Source organism: Odontesthes bonariensis, chromosome 22, assembly GCF_027942865.1.
Source record: "Odontesthes bonariensis isolate fOdoBon6 chromosome 22, fOdoBon6.hap1, whole genome shotgun sequence".
In the NCBI taxonomy this organism is placed as follows: Eukaryota; Metazoa; Chordata; class Actinopteri; order Atheriniformes; family Atherinopsidae; genus Odontesthes; species Odontesthes bonariensis.
In genome coordinates this window covers 352555-366925 of record NC_134527.1, presented here as the reverse complement: position 1 = coordinate 366925, position 14371 = coordinate 352555, and the positions used below count along the sequence as shown (strand labels likewise).

General features: G+C 42.0%; 1 protein-coding gene across 5 annotated transcripts in view; it reads left to right on the top strand.

Moving 5' to 3' along the window:
• Window positions 1-13551, top strand: part of pisd (phosphatidylserine decarboxylase) — a 44385-nt gene extending 30834 nt beyond the window's left edge. For all 5 annotated transcript variants that reach the window (XM_075455739.1, XM_075455742.1, XM_075455741.1 and 2 more), the window contains 3 exons: window positions 10432-10578; window positions 12152-12312; window positions 12489-13551. In XM_075455739.1, the coding sequence (XP_075311854.1) occupies window positions 10432-10578; window positions 12152-12312; window positions 12489-12734 (554 nt within the window). In that variant the 3' untranslated portion in view covers window positions 12735-13551. The remainder of the gene's footprint in view (window positions 1-10431; window positions 10579-12151; window positions 12313-12488) is intronic.
• Window positions 13552-14371: the final 820 nt, after the last annotated feature.

The window sequence follows — 14371 nt, the reverse complement described above, 5'->3', positions numbered from 1 at the left end:
TTGTTCATCAGCTGTTTACCAGCTGTTTGTTTACCAGCTGTTTGTCTATCAGCTGTTTATCAGCTGTTTGTTTATCAGCTGTTTACCAGCTGTTTGTTTATCAGCTGTTTGTCTATCAGCTGTTTACCAGCTGTTTGTTTATCAGCTGTTTGTCTATCAGCTGTTTGTTTATCAGCTGTTTGTTTATCAGCTGTTTACCAGCTGTTTGTTTATCAGCTGTTTGTCTATCAGCTGTTTACCAGCTGTTTGTTTACCAGCTGTTTGTCTATCAGCTGTTTGTTTACCAGCTGTTTGTTTACCAGCTGTTTGTCTATCAGCTGTTTACCAGCTGTTTGTTTATCAGCTGTTTACCAGCTGTTTACCAGCTGTTTGTTTACCAGCTGTTTGTTTATCAGTTGTTTACCAGCTGTTTGTTTAACAGCTGTTTGTTTATCAGCTGTTTGTCTATCAGCTGTTTACCAGCTGTTTGTTTAACAGCTGTTTGTTTATCAGCTGTTTGTCTATCAGCTGTTTACCAGCTGTTTGTCTATCAGCTGTTTACCAGCTGTTTGTTTACCAGCTGTTTGTCTATCAGCTGTTTACCAGCTGTTTGTTTATCAGTTGTTTACCAATTGTTGGTTGTTTGTTTAACAGCTGTTTGTTTATCAGCTGTTTGTCTATCAGCTGTTTGTTTACCAGCTGTTTGTCTATCAGCTGTTTACCAGCTGTTTGTTTATCAGTTGTTTACCAATTGTTGGTTGTTTGTTTAACAGCTGTTTGTTTATCAGCTGTTTGTCTATCAGCTGTTTACCAGCTGTTTGTTTACCAGCTGTTTGTCTATCAGCTGTTTGTTTACCAGCTGTTTGTTTACCAGCTGTTTGTCTATCAGCTGTTTGTTTACCAGCTGTTTGTATCCCAGCTGTTTGTCTATCAGCTGTTTACCCGCTGTTTGTTTATCAGCTGTTTGTCTATCAGTTGTTTACCAGCTGTTTGTTTATCAGTTGTTTACCAATTGTTGGTTGTTTGTTTAACAGCTGTTTGTTTATCAGCTGTTTGTCTATCAGCTGTTTACCAGCTGTTTGTTTATCAGCTGTTTGTTTACCAGCTGTTTGTTTACCAGCTGTTTGTCTACCAGCTGTTTGTCTATCAGCTGTTTGTTTACCAGCTGTTTGTTTACCAGCTGTTTGTCTATCAGCTGTTTGTTTACCAGCTGTTTGTCTACCAGCTGTTTGTCTATCAGCTGTTTGTTTACCAGCTGTTTGTCTATCAGCTGTTTGTTTACCAGCTGTTTGTCTATCAGCTGTTTACCAGCTTTTTGTTTACCAGCTGTTTGTTTACCAGCTGTTTGTCTATCAGCTGTTTATCAGCTGTTTGTTTATCAGCTGTTTACCAGCTGTTTGTTTATCAGCTGTTTGTCTATCAGCTGTTTACCAGCTGTTTGTTTACCAGCTGTTTGTCTATCAGCTGTTTGTTTACCAGCTGTTTGTTTACCAGCTGTTTGTCTATCAGCTGTTTACCAGCTGTTTGTTTATCAGCTGTTTACCAGCTGTTTGTTTACCAGCTGTTTGTTTATCAGTTGTTTACCAGCTGTTTGTTTAACAGCTGTTTGTTTATCAGCTGTTTGTCTATCAGCTGTTTACCAGCTGTTTGTTTAACAGCTGTTTGTTTATCAGCTGTTTGTCTATCAGCTGTTTACCAGCTGTTTGTCTATCAGCTGTTTACCAGCTGTTTGTTTACCAGCTGTTTGTCTATCAGCTGTTTACCAGCTGTTTGTTTATCAGTTGTTTACCAATTGTTGGTTGTTTGTTTAACAGCTGTTTGTTTATCAGCTGTTTGTCTATCAGCTGTTTGTTTACCAGCTGTTTGTCTATCAGCTGTTTACCAGCTGTTTGTTTATCAGTTGTTTACCAATTGTTGGTTGTTTGTTTAACAGCTGTTTGTTTATCAGCTGTTTGTCTATCAGCTGTTTACCAGCTGTTTGTTTACCAGCTGTTTGTCTATCAGCTGTTTGTTTACCAGCTGTTTGTTTACCAGCTGTTTGTCTATCAGCTGTTTGTTTACCAGCTGTTTGTATCCCAGCTGTTTGTCTATCAGCTGTTTACCTGCTGTTTGTTTATCAGCTGTTTGTCTATCAGTTGTTTACCAGCTGTTTGTTTATCAGTTGTTTACCAATTGTTGGTTGTTTGTTTAACAGCTGTTTGTTTATCAGCTGTTTGTCTATCAGCTGTTTACCAGCTGTTTGTTTATCAGCTGTTTGTTTACCAGCTGTTTGTTTACCAGCTGTTTGTCTACCAGCTGTTTGTCTATCAGCTGTTTGTTTACCAGCTGTTTGTTTACCAGCTGTTTGTCTATCAGCTGTTTGTTTACCAGCTGTTTGTCTATCAGCTGTTTGTTTACCAGCTGTTTGTCTACCAGCTGTTTGTCTATCAGCTGTTTGTTTACCAGCTGTTTGTTTACCAGCTGTTTGTCTATCAGCTGTTTGTTTACCAGCTGTTTGTCTATCAGCTGTTTACCAGCTGTTTGTTTACCAGCTGTTTGTTTACCAGCTGTTTGTCTACCAGCTGTTTGTCTATCAGCTGTTTGTTTACCAGCTGTTTGTCTATCAGCTGTTTGTCTATCAGCTGTTTGTTTACCAGCTGTTTGTTTATCAGTTGTTTACCAACTGTTGGTTTATCAGCTGTTTGTCTATCAGCTGTTTGTCTATCAGCTGTTTGTTTACCAGCTGTTTGTTTATCAGCTGTTTACCAGCTGTTTGTATATCAGCTGTTTACCAGCTGTTTGTTTACCAGCTGTTTGTTTATCAGCTGTTTGTTTATCAGCTGTTTGTTTATCAGCTGTTTACCAGCTGTTTGTTTACCAGCTGTTTGTCTATCAGCTGTTTGTCTATCAGCTGTTTGTTTACCAGCTGTTTGTTTACCAGCTGTTTGTTTACCAGCTGTTTGTTTATCAGCTGTTTGTTTACCAGCTGTTTGTCTATCAGCTGTTTGTTTATCAGCTGTTTGTTTATCAGCTGTTTGTCTATCAGCTGTTTGTTTACCAGCTGTTTGTTTACCAGCTGTTTGTCTATCAGCTGTTTGTCTATCAGCTGTTTGTTTACCAGCTGTTTGTTTACCAGCTGTTTGTCTATCAGCTGTTTGTCTGTCAGCTGTTTGTTTACTAGCTGTTTGTTTACCAGCTGTTTGTTTAACAGCTGTTTGTTTAACAACTGTTTGTTTACCAGCTGTTTGTCTATCAGCTGTTTACCAGCTGTTTGTTTACTAGTTGTTTGTTTACCAGCTGTTTGTTTACTAGTTGTTTGTTTAACAGCTGTTTGTTTAACAGCTGTTTGTTTATCAGCTGTTTGTCTATCAGCTGTTTGTTTATCAGCTGTTTACCAGCTGTTTGTTTACCAGCTGTTTGTCTATCAGCTGTTTGTTTATCAGCTGTTTACCAGCTGTTTGTTTACCAGCTGTTTGTCTATCAGCTGTTTGTCTATCAGCTGTTTGTTTACCAGCTGTTTGTTTATCAGCTGTTTACCAGCTGTTTGTTTACCAACTGTTGGTTTATCAGCTGTTTGTCTATCAGCTGTTTGTTTACCAGCTGTTTGTTTATCAGCTGTTTACCAGCTGTTTGTCTATCAGCTGTTTGTCTATCAGCTGTTTGTTTATCAGCTGTGTGTTTATCAGTTGTGTGTTTACCAGCTGTTTGTCTATCAGCTGTTTGTCTATCAGCTGTTTACCAGCTGTTTGTCTATCAGCTGTTTACCAGCTGTTTGTATATCAGCTGTTTACCAGCTGTTTGTTTACCAGCTGTTTGTTTATCAGCTGTTTGTTTATCAGCTGTTTGTTTATCAGCTGTTTACCAGCTGTTTGTTTACCAGCTGTTTGTCTATCAGCTGTTTGTCTATCAGCTGTTTGTTTACCAGCTGTTTGTTTACCAGCTGTTTGTTTATCAGCTGTTTGTTTACCAGCTGTTTGTTTACCAGCTGTTTGTCTATCAGCTGTTTGTTTATCAGCTGTTTGTTTATCAGCTGTTTGTCTATCAGCTGTTTGTTTACCAGCTGTTTGTTTACCAGCTGTTTGTCTATCAGCTGTTTGTTTACCAGCTGTTTGTCTATCAGCTGTTTGTCTGTCAGCTGTTTGTTTACTAGCTGTTTGTTTACCAGCTGTTTGTTTAACAGCTGTTTGTTTAACAACTGTTTGTTTACCAGCTGTTTGTCTATCAGCTGTTTACCAGCTGTTTGTTTACTAGTTGTTTGTTTACCAGCTGTTTGTTTACTAGTTGTTTGTTTAACAGCTGTTTGTTTAACAGCTGTTTGTTTATCAGCTGTTTGTCTATCAGCTGTTTGTTTATCAGCTGTTTACCAGCTGTTTGTTTACCAGCTGTTTGTCTATCAGCTGTTTGTTTATCAGCTGTTTACCAGCTGTTTGTTTACCAGCTGTTTGTTTACCAGCTGTTTGTCTATCAGCTGTTTGTTTATCAGCTGTTTGTTTATCAGCTGTTTACCAGCTGTTTGTTTACCAGCTGTTTGTTTATCAGCTGTTTGCTTATCAGCTGTTTACCAGCTGTTTGTTTACCAGCTGTTTGTCTATCAGCTGTTTACCAGCTGTTTGTTTACCAGCTGTTTGTTTATCAGCTGTTTGTTTATCAGCTGTTTACCAGCTGTTTGTTTACCAGCTGTTTGTCTATCAGCTGTTTACCAGCTGTTTGTTTATCAGCTGTTTGTCTACCAGCTGTTTGTTTATCAGCTGTTTGTTCATCAGCTGTTTACCAGCTGTTTGTTTACCAGCTGTTTGTCTATCAGCTGTTTATCAGCTGTTTGTTTATCAGCTGTTTACCAGCTGTTTGTTTATCAGCTGTTTGTCTATCAGCTGTTTACCAGCTGTTTGTTTATCAGCTGTTTGTCTATCAGCTGTTTGTTTATCAGCTGTTTGTTTATCAGCTGTTTACCAGCTGTTTGTTTATCAGCTGTTTGTCTATCAGCTGTTTACCAGCTGTTTGTTTACCAGCTGTTTGTCTATCAGCTGTTTGTTTACCAGCTGTTTGTTTACCAGCTGTTTGTCTATCAGCTGTTTACCAGCTGTTTGTTTATCAGCTGTTTACCAGCTGTTTACCAGCTGTTTGTTTACCAGCTGTTTGTTTATCAGTTGTTTACCAGCTGTTTGTTTAACAGCTGTTTGTTTATCAGCTGTTTGTCTATCAGCTGTTTACCAGCTGTTTGTTTAACAGCTGTTTGTTTATCAGCTGTTTGTCTATCAGCTGTTTACGAGCTGTTTGTCTATCAGCTGTTTACCAGCTGTTTGTTTACCAGCTGTTTGTCTATCAGCTGTTTACCAGCTGTTTGTTTATCAGTTGTTTACCAATTGTTGGTTGTTTGTTTAACAGCTGTTTGTTTATCAGCTGTTTGTCTATCAGCTGTTTGTTTACCAGCTGTTTGTCTATCAGCTGTTTACCAGCTGTTTGTTTATCAGTTGTTTACCAATTGTTGGTTGTTTGTTTAACAGCTGTTTGTTTATCAGCTGTTTGTCTATCAGCTGTTTACCAGCTGTTTGTTTACCAGCTGTTTGTCTATCAGCTGTTTGTTTACCAGCTGTTTGTTTACCAGCTGTTTGTCTATCAGCTGTTTGTTTACCAGCTGTTTGTATCCCAGCTGTTTGTCTATCAGCTGTTTACCCGCTGTTTGTTTATCAGCTGTTTGTCTATCAGTTGTTTACCAGCTGTTTGTTTATCAGTTGTTTACCAATTGTTGGTTGTTTGTTTAACAGCTGTTTGTTTATCAGCTGTTTGTCTATCAGCTGTTTACCAGCTGTTTGTTTATCAGCTGTTTGTTTACCAGCTGTTTGTTTACCAGCTGTTTGTCTACCAGCTGTTTGTCTATCAGCTGTTTGTTTACCAGCTGTTTGTTTACCAGCTGTTTGTCTATCAGCTGTTTGTTTACCAGCTGTTTGTCTACCAGCTGTTTGTCTATCAGCTGTTTGTTTACCAGCTGTTTGTTTACCAGCTGTTTGTCTATCAGCTGTTTGTTTACCAGCTGTTTGTCTATCAGCTGTTTACCAGCTTTTTGTTTACCAGCTGTTTGTTTACCAGCTGTTTGTCTATCAGCTGTTTATCAGCTGTTTGTTTATCAGCTGTTTACCAGCTGTTTGTTTATCAGCTGTTTGTCTATCAGCTGTTTACCAGCTGTTTGTTTACCAGCTGTTTGTCTATCAGCTGTTTGTTTACCAGCTGTTTGTTTACCAGCTGTTTGTCTATCAGCTGTTTACCAGCTGTTTGTTTATCAGCTGTTTACCAGCTGTTTGTTTACCAGCTGTTTGTTTATCAGTTGTTTACCAGCTGTTTGTTTAACAGCTGTTTGTTTATCAGCTGTTTGTCTATCAGCTGTTTACCAGCTGTTTGTTTAACAGCTGTTTGTTTATCAGCTGTTTGTCTATCAGCTGTTTACCAGCTGTTTGTCTATCAGCTGTTTACCAGCTGTTTGTTTACCAGCTGTTTGTCTATCAGCTGTTTACCAGCTGTTTGTTTATCAGTTGTTTACCAATTATTGGTTGTTTGTTTAACAGCTGTTTGTTTATCAGCTGTTTGTCTATCAGCTGTTTGTTTACCAGCTGTTTGTCTATCAGCTGTTTACCAGCTGTTTGTTTATCAGTTGTTTACCAATTGTTGGTTGTTTGTTTAACAGCTGTTTGTTTATCAGCTGTTTGTCTATCAGCTGTTTACCAGCTGTTTGTTTACCAGCTGTTTGTCTATCAGCTGTTTGTTTACCAGCTGTTTGTTTACCAGCTGTTTGTCTATCAGCTGTTTGTTTACCAGCTGTTTGTATCCCAGCTGTTTGTCTATCAGCTGTTTACCTGCTGTTTGTTTATCAGCTGTTTGTCTATCAGTTGTTTACCAGCTGTTTGTTTATCAGTTGTTTACCAATTGTTGGTTGTTTGTTTAACAGCTGTTTGTTTATCAGCTGTTTGTCTATCAGCTGTTTACCAGCTGTTTGTTTATCAGCTGTTTGTTTACCAGCTGTTTGTTTACCAGCTGTTTGTCTACCAGCTGTTTGTCTATCAGCTGTTTGTTTACCAGCTGTTTGTTTACCAGCTGTTTGTCTATCAGCTGTTTGTTTACCAGCTGTTTGTCTATCAGCTGTTTGTTTACCAGCTGTTTGTCTACCAGCTGTTTGTCTATCAGCTGTTTGTTTACCAGCTGTTTGTTTACCAGCTGTTTGTCTATCAGCTGTTTGTTTACCAGCTGTTTGTCTATCAGCTGTTTACCAGCTGTTTGTTTACCAGCTGTTTGTTTACCAGCTGTTTGTCTACCAGCTGTTTGTCTATCAGCTGTTTGTTTACCAGCTGTTTGTCTATCAGCTGTTTGTTTACATGCTGTTTGTCTATCAGCTGTTTACCAGCTGTTTGTCTATCAGCTGTTTACCAGCTGTTTGTTTACCAGCTGTTTGTTTATCAGCTGTTTGTCTATCAGCTGTTTGTTTACCAGCTGTTTGTCTACCAGCTGTTTGTCTATCAGCTGTTTGTCTACCAGCTGTTTACCAGCTGTTTGTCTATCAGCTGTTTACCAGCTGTTTGTTTATCAGCTGTTTGTCTATCAGCTGTTTGTTTACCAGCTGTTTGTCTACCAGCTGTTTGTCTATCAGATGTTTGTCTACCAGCTGTTTGTCTATCAGCTGTTTGTTTACCAGCTGTTTGTCTATCAGCTGTTTGTTTACCAGCTGTTTGTCTACCTGCTGTTTGTCTATCAGCTGTTTGTTTACCAGCTGTTTGTCTATCAGCTGTTTGTTTACCAGCTGTTTGTCTATCAGCTGTTTGTTTACCAGCTGTTTGTCTACCAGCTGTTTGTCTATCAGCTGTTTGTTTACCAGCTGTTTGTCTATCAGCTGTTTGTTTACCAGCTGTTTGTCTACCAGCTGTTTGTCTATCAGCTGTTTGTTTACCAGCTGTTTGTCTACCAGCTGTTTGTCTATCAGCTGTTTGTTTACCAGCTGTTTGTCTATCAGCTGTTTGTTTACCAGCTGTTTGTCTATCAGCTGTTTGTTTACCAGCTGTTTGTCTACCAGCCGTTTGTCTATCAGCTGTTTGTTTACCAGCTGTTTGTCTATCAGCTGTTTACCAGCTGTTTGTTTATCAGTTGTTTACCAACTGTTGGTTTATCAGCTGTTTATCTATCAGCTGTTTGTCTATCAGCTGTTTGTTTACCAGCTGTTTGTTTATCAGCTGTTTACCAGCTGTTTGTATATCAGCTGTTTACCAGCTGTTTGTTTACCAGCTGTTTGTTTATCAGCTGTTTGTTTATCAGCTGTTTGTTTATCAGCTGTTTACCAGCTGTTTGTTTACCAGCTGTTTGTCTATCAGCTGTTTGTCTATCAGCTGTTTGTTTACCAGCTGTTTGTCTATCAGCTGTTTGTTTATCAGCTGTTTACCAGCTGTTTGTTTACCAGCTGTTTGTCTATCAGCTGTTTGTTTATCAGCTGTTTACCAGCTGTTTGTTTACCAGCTGTTTGTCTATCAGCTGTTTGTCTATCAGCTGTTTGTTTATCAGCTGTTTACCAGCTGTTTGTTTACCAACTGTTGGTTTATCAGCTGTTTGTCTATCAGCTGTTTGTTTACCAGCTGTTTGTTTATCAGCTGTTTACCAGCTGTTTGTCTATCAGCTGTTTGTCTATCAGCTGTTTGTTTATCAGCTGTGTGTTTATCAGTTGTGTGTTTACCAGCTGTTTGTCTATCAGCTGTTTGTCTATCAGCTGTTTACCAGCTGTTTGTCTATCAGCTGTTTACCAGCTGTTTGTATATCAGCTGTTTACCAGCTGTTTGTTTACCAGCTGTTTGTTTATCAGCTGTTTGTTTATCAGCTGTTTGTTTATCAGCTGTTTGTTTACCAGCTGTTTGTCTATCAGCTGTTTGTCTATCAGCTGTTTGTTTACCAGCTGTTTGTTTACCAGCTGTTTGTTTACCAGCTGTTTGTTTATCAGCTGTTTGTTTACCAGCTGTTTGTCTATCAGCTGTTTGTTTATCAGCTGTTTGTTTATCAGCTGTTTGTCTATCAGCTGTTTGTTTACCAGCTGTTTGTTTACCAGCTGTTTGTCTATCAGCTGTTTGTTTACCAGCTGTTTGTCTATCAGCTGTTTGTCTGTCAGCTGTTTGTTTACCAGCTGTTTGTTTAACAGCTGTTTGTTTAACAACTGTTTGTTTACCAGCTGTTTGTCTATCAGCTGTTTACCAGCTGTTTGTTTACTAGTTGTTTGTTTACCAGCTGTTTGTTTACTAGTTGTTTGTTTAACAGCTGTTTGTTTAACAGCTGTTTGTTTATCAGCTGTTTGTCTATCAGCTGTTTGTTTATCAGCTGTTTGTCTACCAGCTGTTTGTCTATCAGCTGTTTGTTTATCAGCTGTTTGTCTATCAGCTGTTTGTTTACCAGCTGTTTGTCTACCAGCTGTTTGTCTATCAGCTGTTTGTTTATCAGCTGTTTGTCTATCAGCTGTTTGTTTACCAGCTGTTTGTTTACCAGCTGTTTGTCTATCAGCTGTTTGTCTATCAGCTGTTTACCAGCTGTTTGTTTATCAGCTGTTTACCAGCTGTTTGTTTACCAGCTTTTTGTCTATCAGCTGTTTGTTTATCAGCTGTTTACCAGCTGTTTGTTTACCAGCTGTTTGTTTACCAGCTGTTTGTCTATCAGCTGTTTGTCTATCAGCTGTTTACCAGCTGTTTGTTTATCAGCTGTTTACCAGCTGTTTGTTTATCAGCTGTTTGTCTATCAGCTGTTTACCAGCTGTTTGTTTATCAGCTGTTTACCAGCTGTTTGTTTACCAGCTGTTTATCAGCTCTTTACCAGCTGTTTGTTTATCAGCTGTTTGTATCCCAGCTTTTCACCAGCTGTTTATCAGTTTTTTTATCAGCTGTTTGTCTATGAGCTGTTTGTTTACCAGCTGTTTGTTTACCAGCTGTTTGTCTATCAGCTGTTTATCAGCTGTTTGTTAACCAGCTGTTTACCAGCTGTTTTGTCTATCAGCTGTTTACCAGCTGTTTGTTTACCAGCTGTTTGTCTATCAGCTGTTTATCAGCTGTTTGTTAACCAGCTGTTTACCAGCTGTTTGTTAACCAGCTGTTTGTCTATCAGCTGTTTATCAGCTGTTTGTTAACCAGCTGTTTGTCTATCAGCTGTTTACCAGCTGTTTGTTTACCAGCTGTTTGTATCCCAGCTGTTTGTCTATCAGCTGTTTACCAGCTGTTTGTTTACCAGCTGTTTGTATCCCAGCTGTTTGTCTATCAGCTGTTTACCAGCTGTTTGTTTACCAGCTGTTTGTTTATCAGCTGTTTGTCTATCAGCTGTTTGTCTATCAGCTGTTTGTTTATCAGCTGTTTGTTTGCCAGCTGTTTGTTTACCAGCTGTTTGTTAATCAGCTGTTTATCAGCTGTTTGTTCCTTTAGGACACCACCTGTAGCAGTTGAAAACTCTAAACATGTCCTCCCTCCTCAGAGCCGTCCTCCTCGTCCTTCCAGGACCTCCTGCTGTCGTCTCCGGACAGCGAGCTGTTCCACGTGGTCATATATCTGGCTCCTGGGGACTACCACTGCTTCCACTCGCCCACCGACTGGAAGGTGGAGCTGCGGCGCCACTTTCCAGGTGAGTGTTTTCTCCGGTTTACCTGTTTACCTGTTTACCTGTTCACCTGTTCACCTGTGTACCTGTGTACCTGTTCACCTGTTTACCTGTTCACCTGTTCACCTGTGTACCTGTTCACCTGTTTACCTGTTTACCTGTTCACCTGTTCACCTGTGTACCTGTTCACCTGTGTACCTGTTCACCTGTTCACCTGTTTACCTGTGTACCTGTGTACCTGTGTACCTGTTTACCTGTTTACCTGTTTACCTGTTTACCTGTTTACCTGTTCACCTGTGTACCTGTGTACCTGTTTACCTGTTTACCTGTTCACCTGTTCACCTGTGTACCTGTGTACCTGTTCACCTGTTCACCTGTTTACCTGTTCACCTGTGTACCTGTGTACCTGTGTACCTGTTCACCTGTTCACCTGTTTACCTGTTCACCTGTTCACCTGTTTACCTGTGTACCTGTTCACCTGTTCACCTGTTCACCTGTTTACCTGTTCACCTGTTCACCTGTGTACCTGTTCACCTGTTTACCTGTGTACCTGTTCACCTGTTTACCTGTTTACCTGTTCACCTGTTAACCTGTTCACCTGTTTACCTGTTCACCTGTGTACCTGTTCACCTGTGTACCTGTTCACCTGTTTACCTGTGTACCTGTTTACCTGTTTACCTGTTCACCTGTGTACCTGTGTACCTGTTTACCTGTTTACCTGTTTACCTGTTCACCTGTGTACCTGTGTACCTGTTTACCTGTTTACCTGTTTACCTGTTCACCTGTGTACCTGTGTACCTGTTTACCTGTTCACCTGTTCACCTGTGTACCTGTGTACCTGTGTACCTGTGTACCTCTGTACCTGTTTACCTGTGTACCTGTGTACCTGTTCACCTGTTCAGCTGTGTACCTGTGTACCTGTGTACCTGTGTACCTGTTTCACCTGTGTACCTCTTTACCTGTGTACCTGTGTACCTGTGTACCTCTTTACCTGTGTACCTGTTTACCTGTTTACCTCTGTACCTGTTTACCTGTGTACCTGTTTACCTGTGTACCTCTTTACCTGTGTACCTCTTTACCTGTGTACCTCTTTACCTGTTTACCTGTTCACCTGTGTACCTGTGTACCTGTTCACCTGTGTACCTGTGTACCTGTTTACCTGTTCACCTGTTCACCTGTGTACCTGTGTACCTGTGTACCTGTGTACCTGTGTACCTGTTCACCTGTGTACCTGTGTACCTGTGTACCTGTTTACCTGTGTACCTGTTCACCTGTTCACCTGTGTACCTGTGTACCTGTTTACCCGTTTCACCTGTTCACCTGTGTACCTGTGTACCTGTTTACCTGTTTACCTGTTTACCTGTGTACCTCTTTACCTGTGTACCTCTTTACCTGTGTACCTGTTTACCTGTTTACCTGTGTACCTGTTTACCTGTGTACCTGTTTACCTGTGTACCTCTTTACCTGTGTACCTGTTTACCTGTTTACCTGTGTACCTGTTTACCTGTGTACCTGTGTACCTCTTTACCTGTGTACCTGTTTACCTGTCTCTACCGCGCCTTCAGCCCAACCCTCACGTGTCTCTCGTCCTTCTCAGGCTCGCTGATGTCGGTGAACCCGGGCGTGGCTCGCTGGGTCAAAGAGCTCTTCTGCCTGAACGAGCGCGTGGCGCTCACCGGCCAATGGCACCACGGCTTTTTCTCATTAACGGCGGTCGGAGCGACGAACGTGGGCTCCATCAGAGTTTACTTTGACCAGGTAACCTGAAAACATGATTTATTTATAGTTTTATTTATAGAAACGAGTGGAAACATCGACATTTTTAACTGAAAGGCATGACCTCTCCGTTACCATGACAACAGAATAAAAACAACCACACATCTCCGGTCAGTGTAAACGCTTCCTGTTTGATCACATGACTTCCTCGTCCTCAGGAGCTGCAGACCAACGCGCCGCGCTACAGGAAAGGCGCCTTCCACGACCGCAGCTACGTTGCCGCGGGCGACCAGGTGCTGAAGGCGGCGGGTGAAGAGGGCGTGGCCTTACAGAAGGGGCAGGCCGTTGGCGAGTTCAACCTGGGTTCCACCATCGTTCTGCTGTTCGAGGCGCCCAAAGACTTCACCTTCAACCTGCAGCCCGGCCAGCGAATCAGAGTGGGGGAAGGCCTCGGCAGCCTGTGATTGGCTGCGGGCTCAGAGGGGGCGGGGCGGGGCGGGGCAAGGCGTGGGAAGGACTCGGTGGAAGAGTTCAGGGCGCCATTTTCTCTGTGGAGGACATTAAAAGGACATGTTGGACTCAAGCTCCCAGAATGCTTTGTGCCTCATGAAGGAGGAAACGCCAAACCTCTCTCTCTCTCTCTCTCTCTCTCTCTCTCTTTATGTCTCAGTGTCGCTCGTCCACAAAACTTTGAGCTAACAGAAACCTTTAAAATTTAACTGCTGATGTCACATGACCCGCCGCACACCGTCACCTGCTCCGGCAGGGGGGCGTGGCCAAAGCTGAGGGTTGGACAGTGAGCAGGAGGGCGTGGCCAAAGCAGCGGGTTGGACAGCGAGCAGGAGGGCGTGGCCAAAGCAGTGGATGAGGGCGTGGCCAAAGCAGCGGGTTGGACTGCGAGCAGGAGGGCGTGGCCAAAGCAATGGATGAGGGCGTGGCCAAAGCAGCGGGTTGGACGGCGAGCAGGAGGGCGTGGCCAAAGCAGCGGGTTGGACTGCGAGCAGGAGGGCGGGGCCAAAGCAATGGATGAGGGCGTGGCCAAAGCAGCGGGTTGGACAGCGAGCAGGAGGGCGTGGCCAAAGCAGCGGGTTGGACGGTGAGCAGGAGGGCGTGGCCAAAGCAATGGAGGAGGGCGTGGCCAAAGAAGCGGATGGGGGCGTGGCTGACAGAAACTGACCTTTGATTAATTTCTCTTTAATTTTTTGCTTCTTTCTGTTGTTGTGGGGATGAAATGTTCTGTAAAATCTTTCTGTGATCATTAATATGTTTTTACTCCTCAAACGTGTCGATCAGTGATCAATAACGGGAGAAATCCCCGAGTTTAGCCTGAGAGGCAGCAGTGATCAGTAACGGGAGAAATCCCCGAGTTCAGTCTGAAAGGCGGCGGCTGAATGTGGCTGTAAATTATTCTGAAGCTCAAACATTCTTCAGGTGAACCTGCTCAGGTGTTTCACTTCTGTTCGCTGTGCACGGACAGGAGTGTGCACGGACGCGAGTGTGCACGGACGCAAGTGCGCACGTGTGATGGGATACTCGATTCCTTTTACTGACTCCAGTTTGTATGAGTCGCTCACTAAAATGAATCGGGTTTTCGAGTCACTTAAAGCAATACAATGTAACTTCTCAAAAAGCCCACTCTGGAGCTCCCCCTACAGGCTTGGAGGTAATGTACGGTTACACTGTCGTAAATACAACACCCTTTCACTTTCACTTTTCACGTTTGTTGACGAACCGGCGAAGAGTCAGAAGGTGCAAGCTATGTCGACCGAGAAGGTAAGAGTAATCAAATGTACCTGGGAGCGTGAGAGGGGTCTATTTGTTTTTGCGGTAGGTGTGCCAGAAAGCAAGTCGAAGTACTTCCACTCAGCTCCCGGGCCGCTTCAGCAAAGTTACATAGCGCAGTTTTTCCAACTCAGACCCCCGAAGGGCACAGGAGACAGGCCAATCGTAATATTAAAACTCATTCTAGCCGCACAAATTTTTTCAAGCTGTTATTTTAAGGTAGAAATGTTACATAGTATTGCTTTAATAATAATAATAAATTTATTTACATAGCACCTTTCATACATAAAATGTAGCTCAAAGTGCTTTACAAATAAGA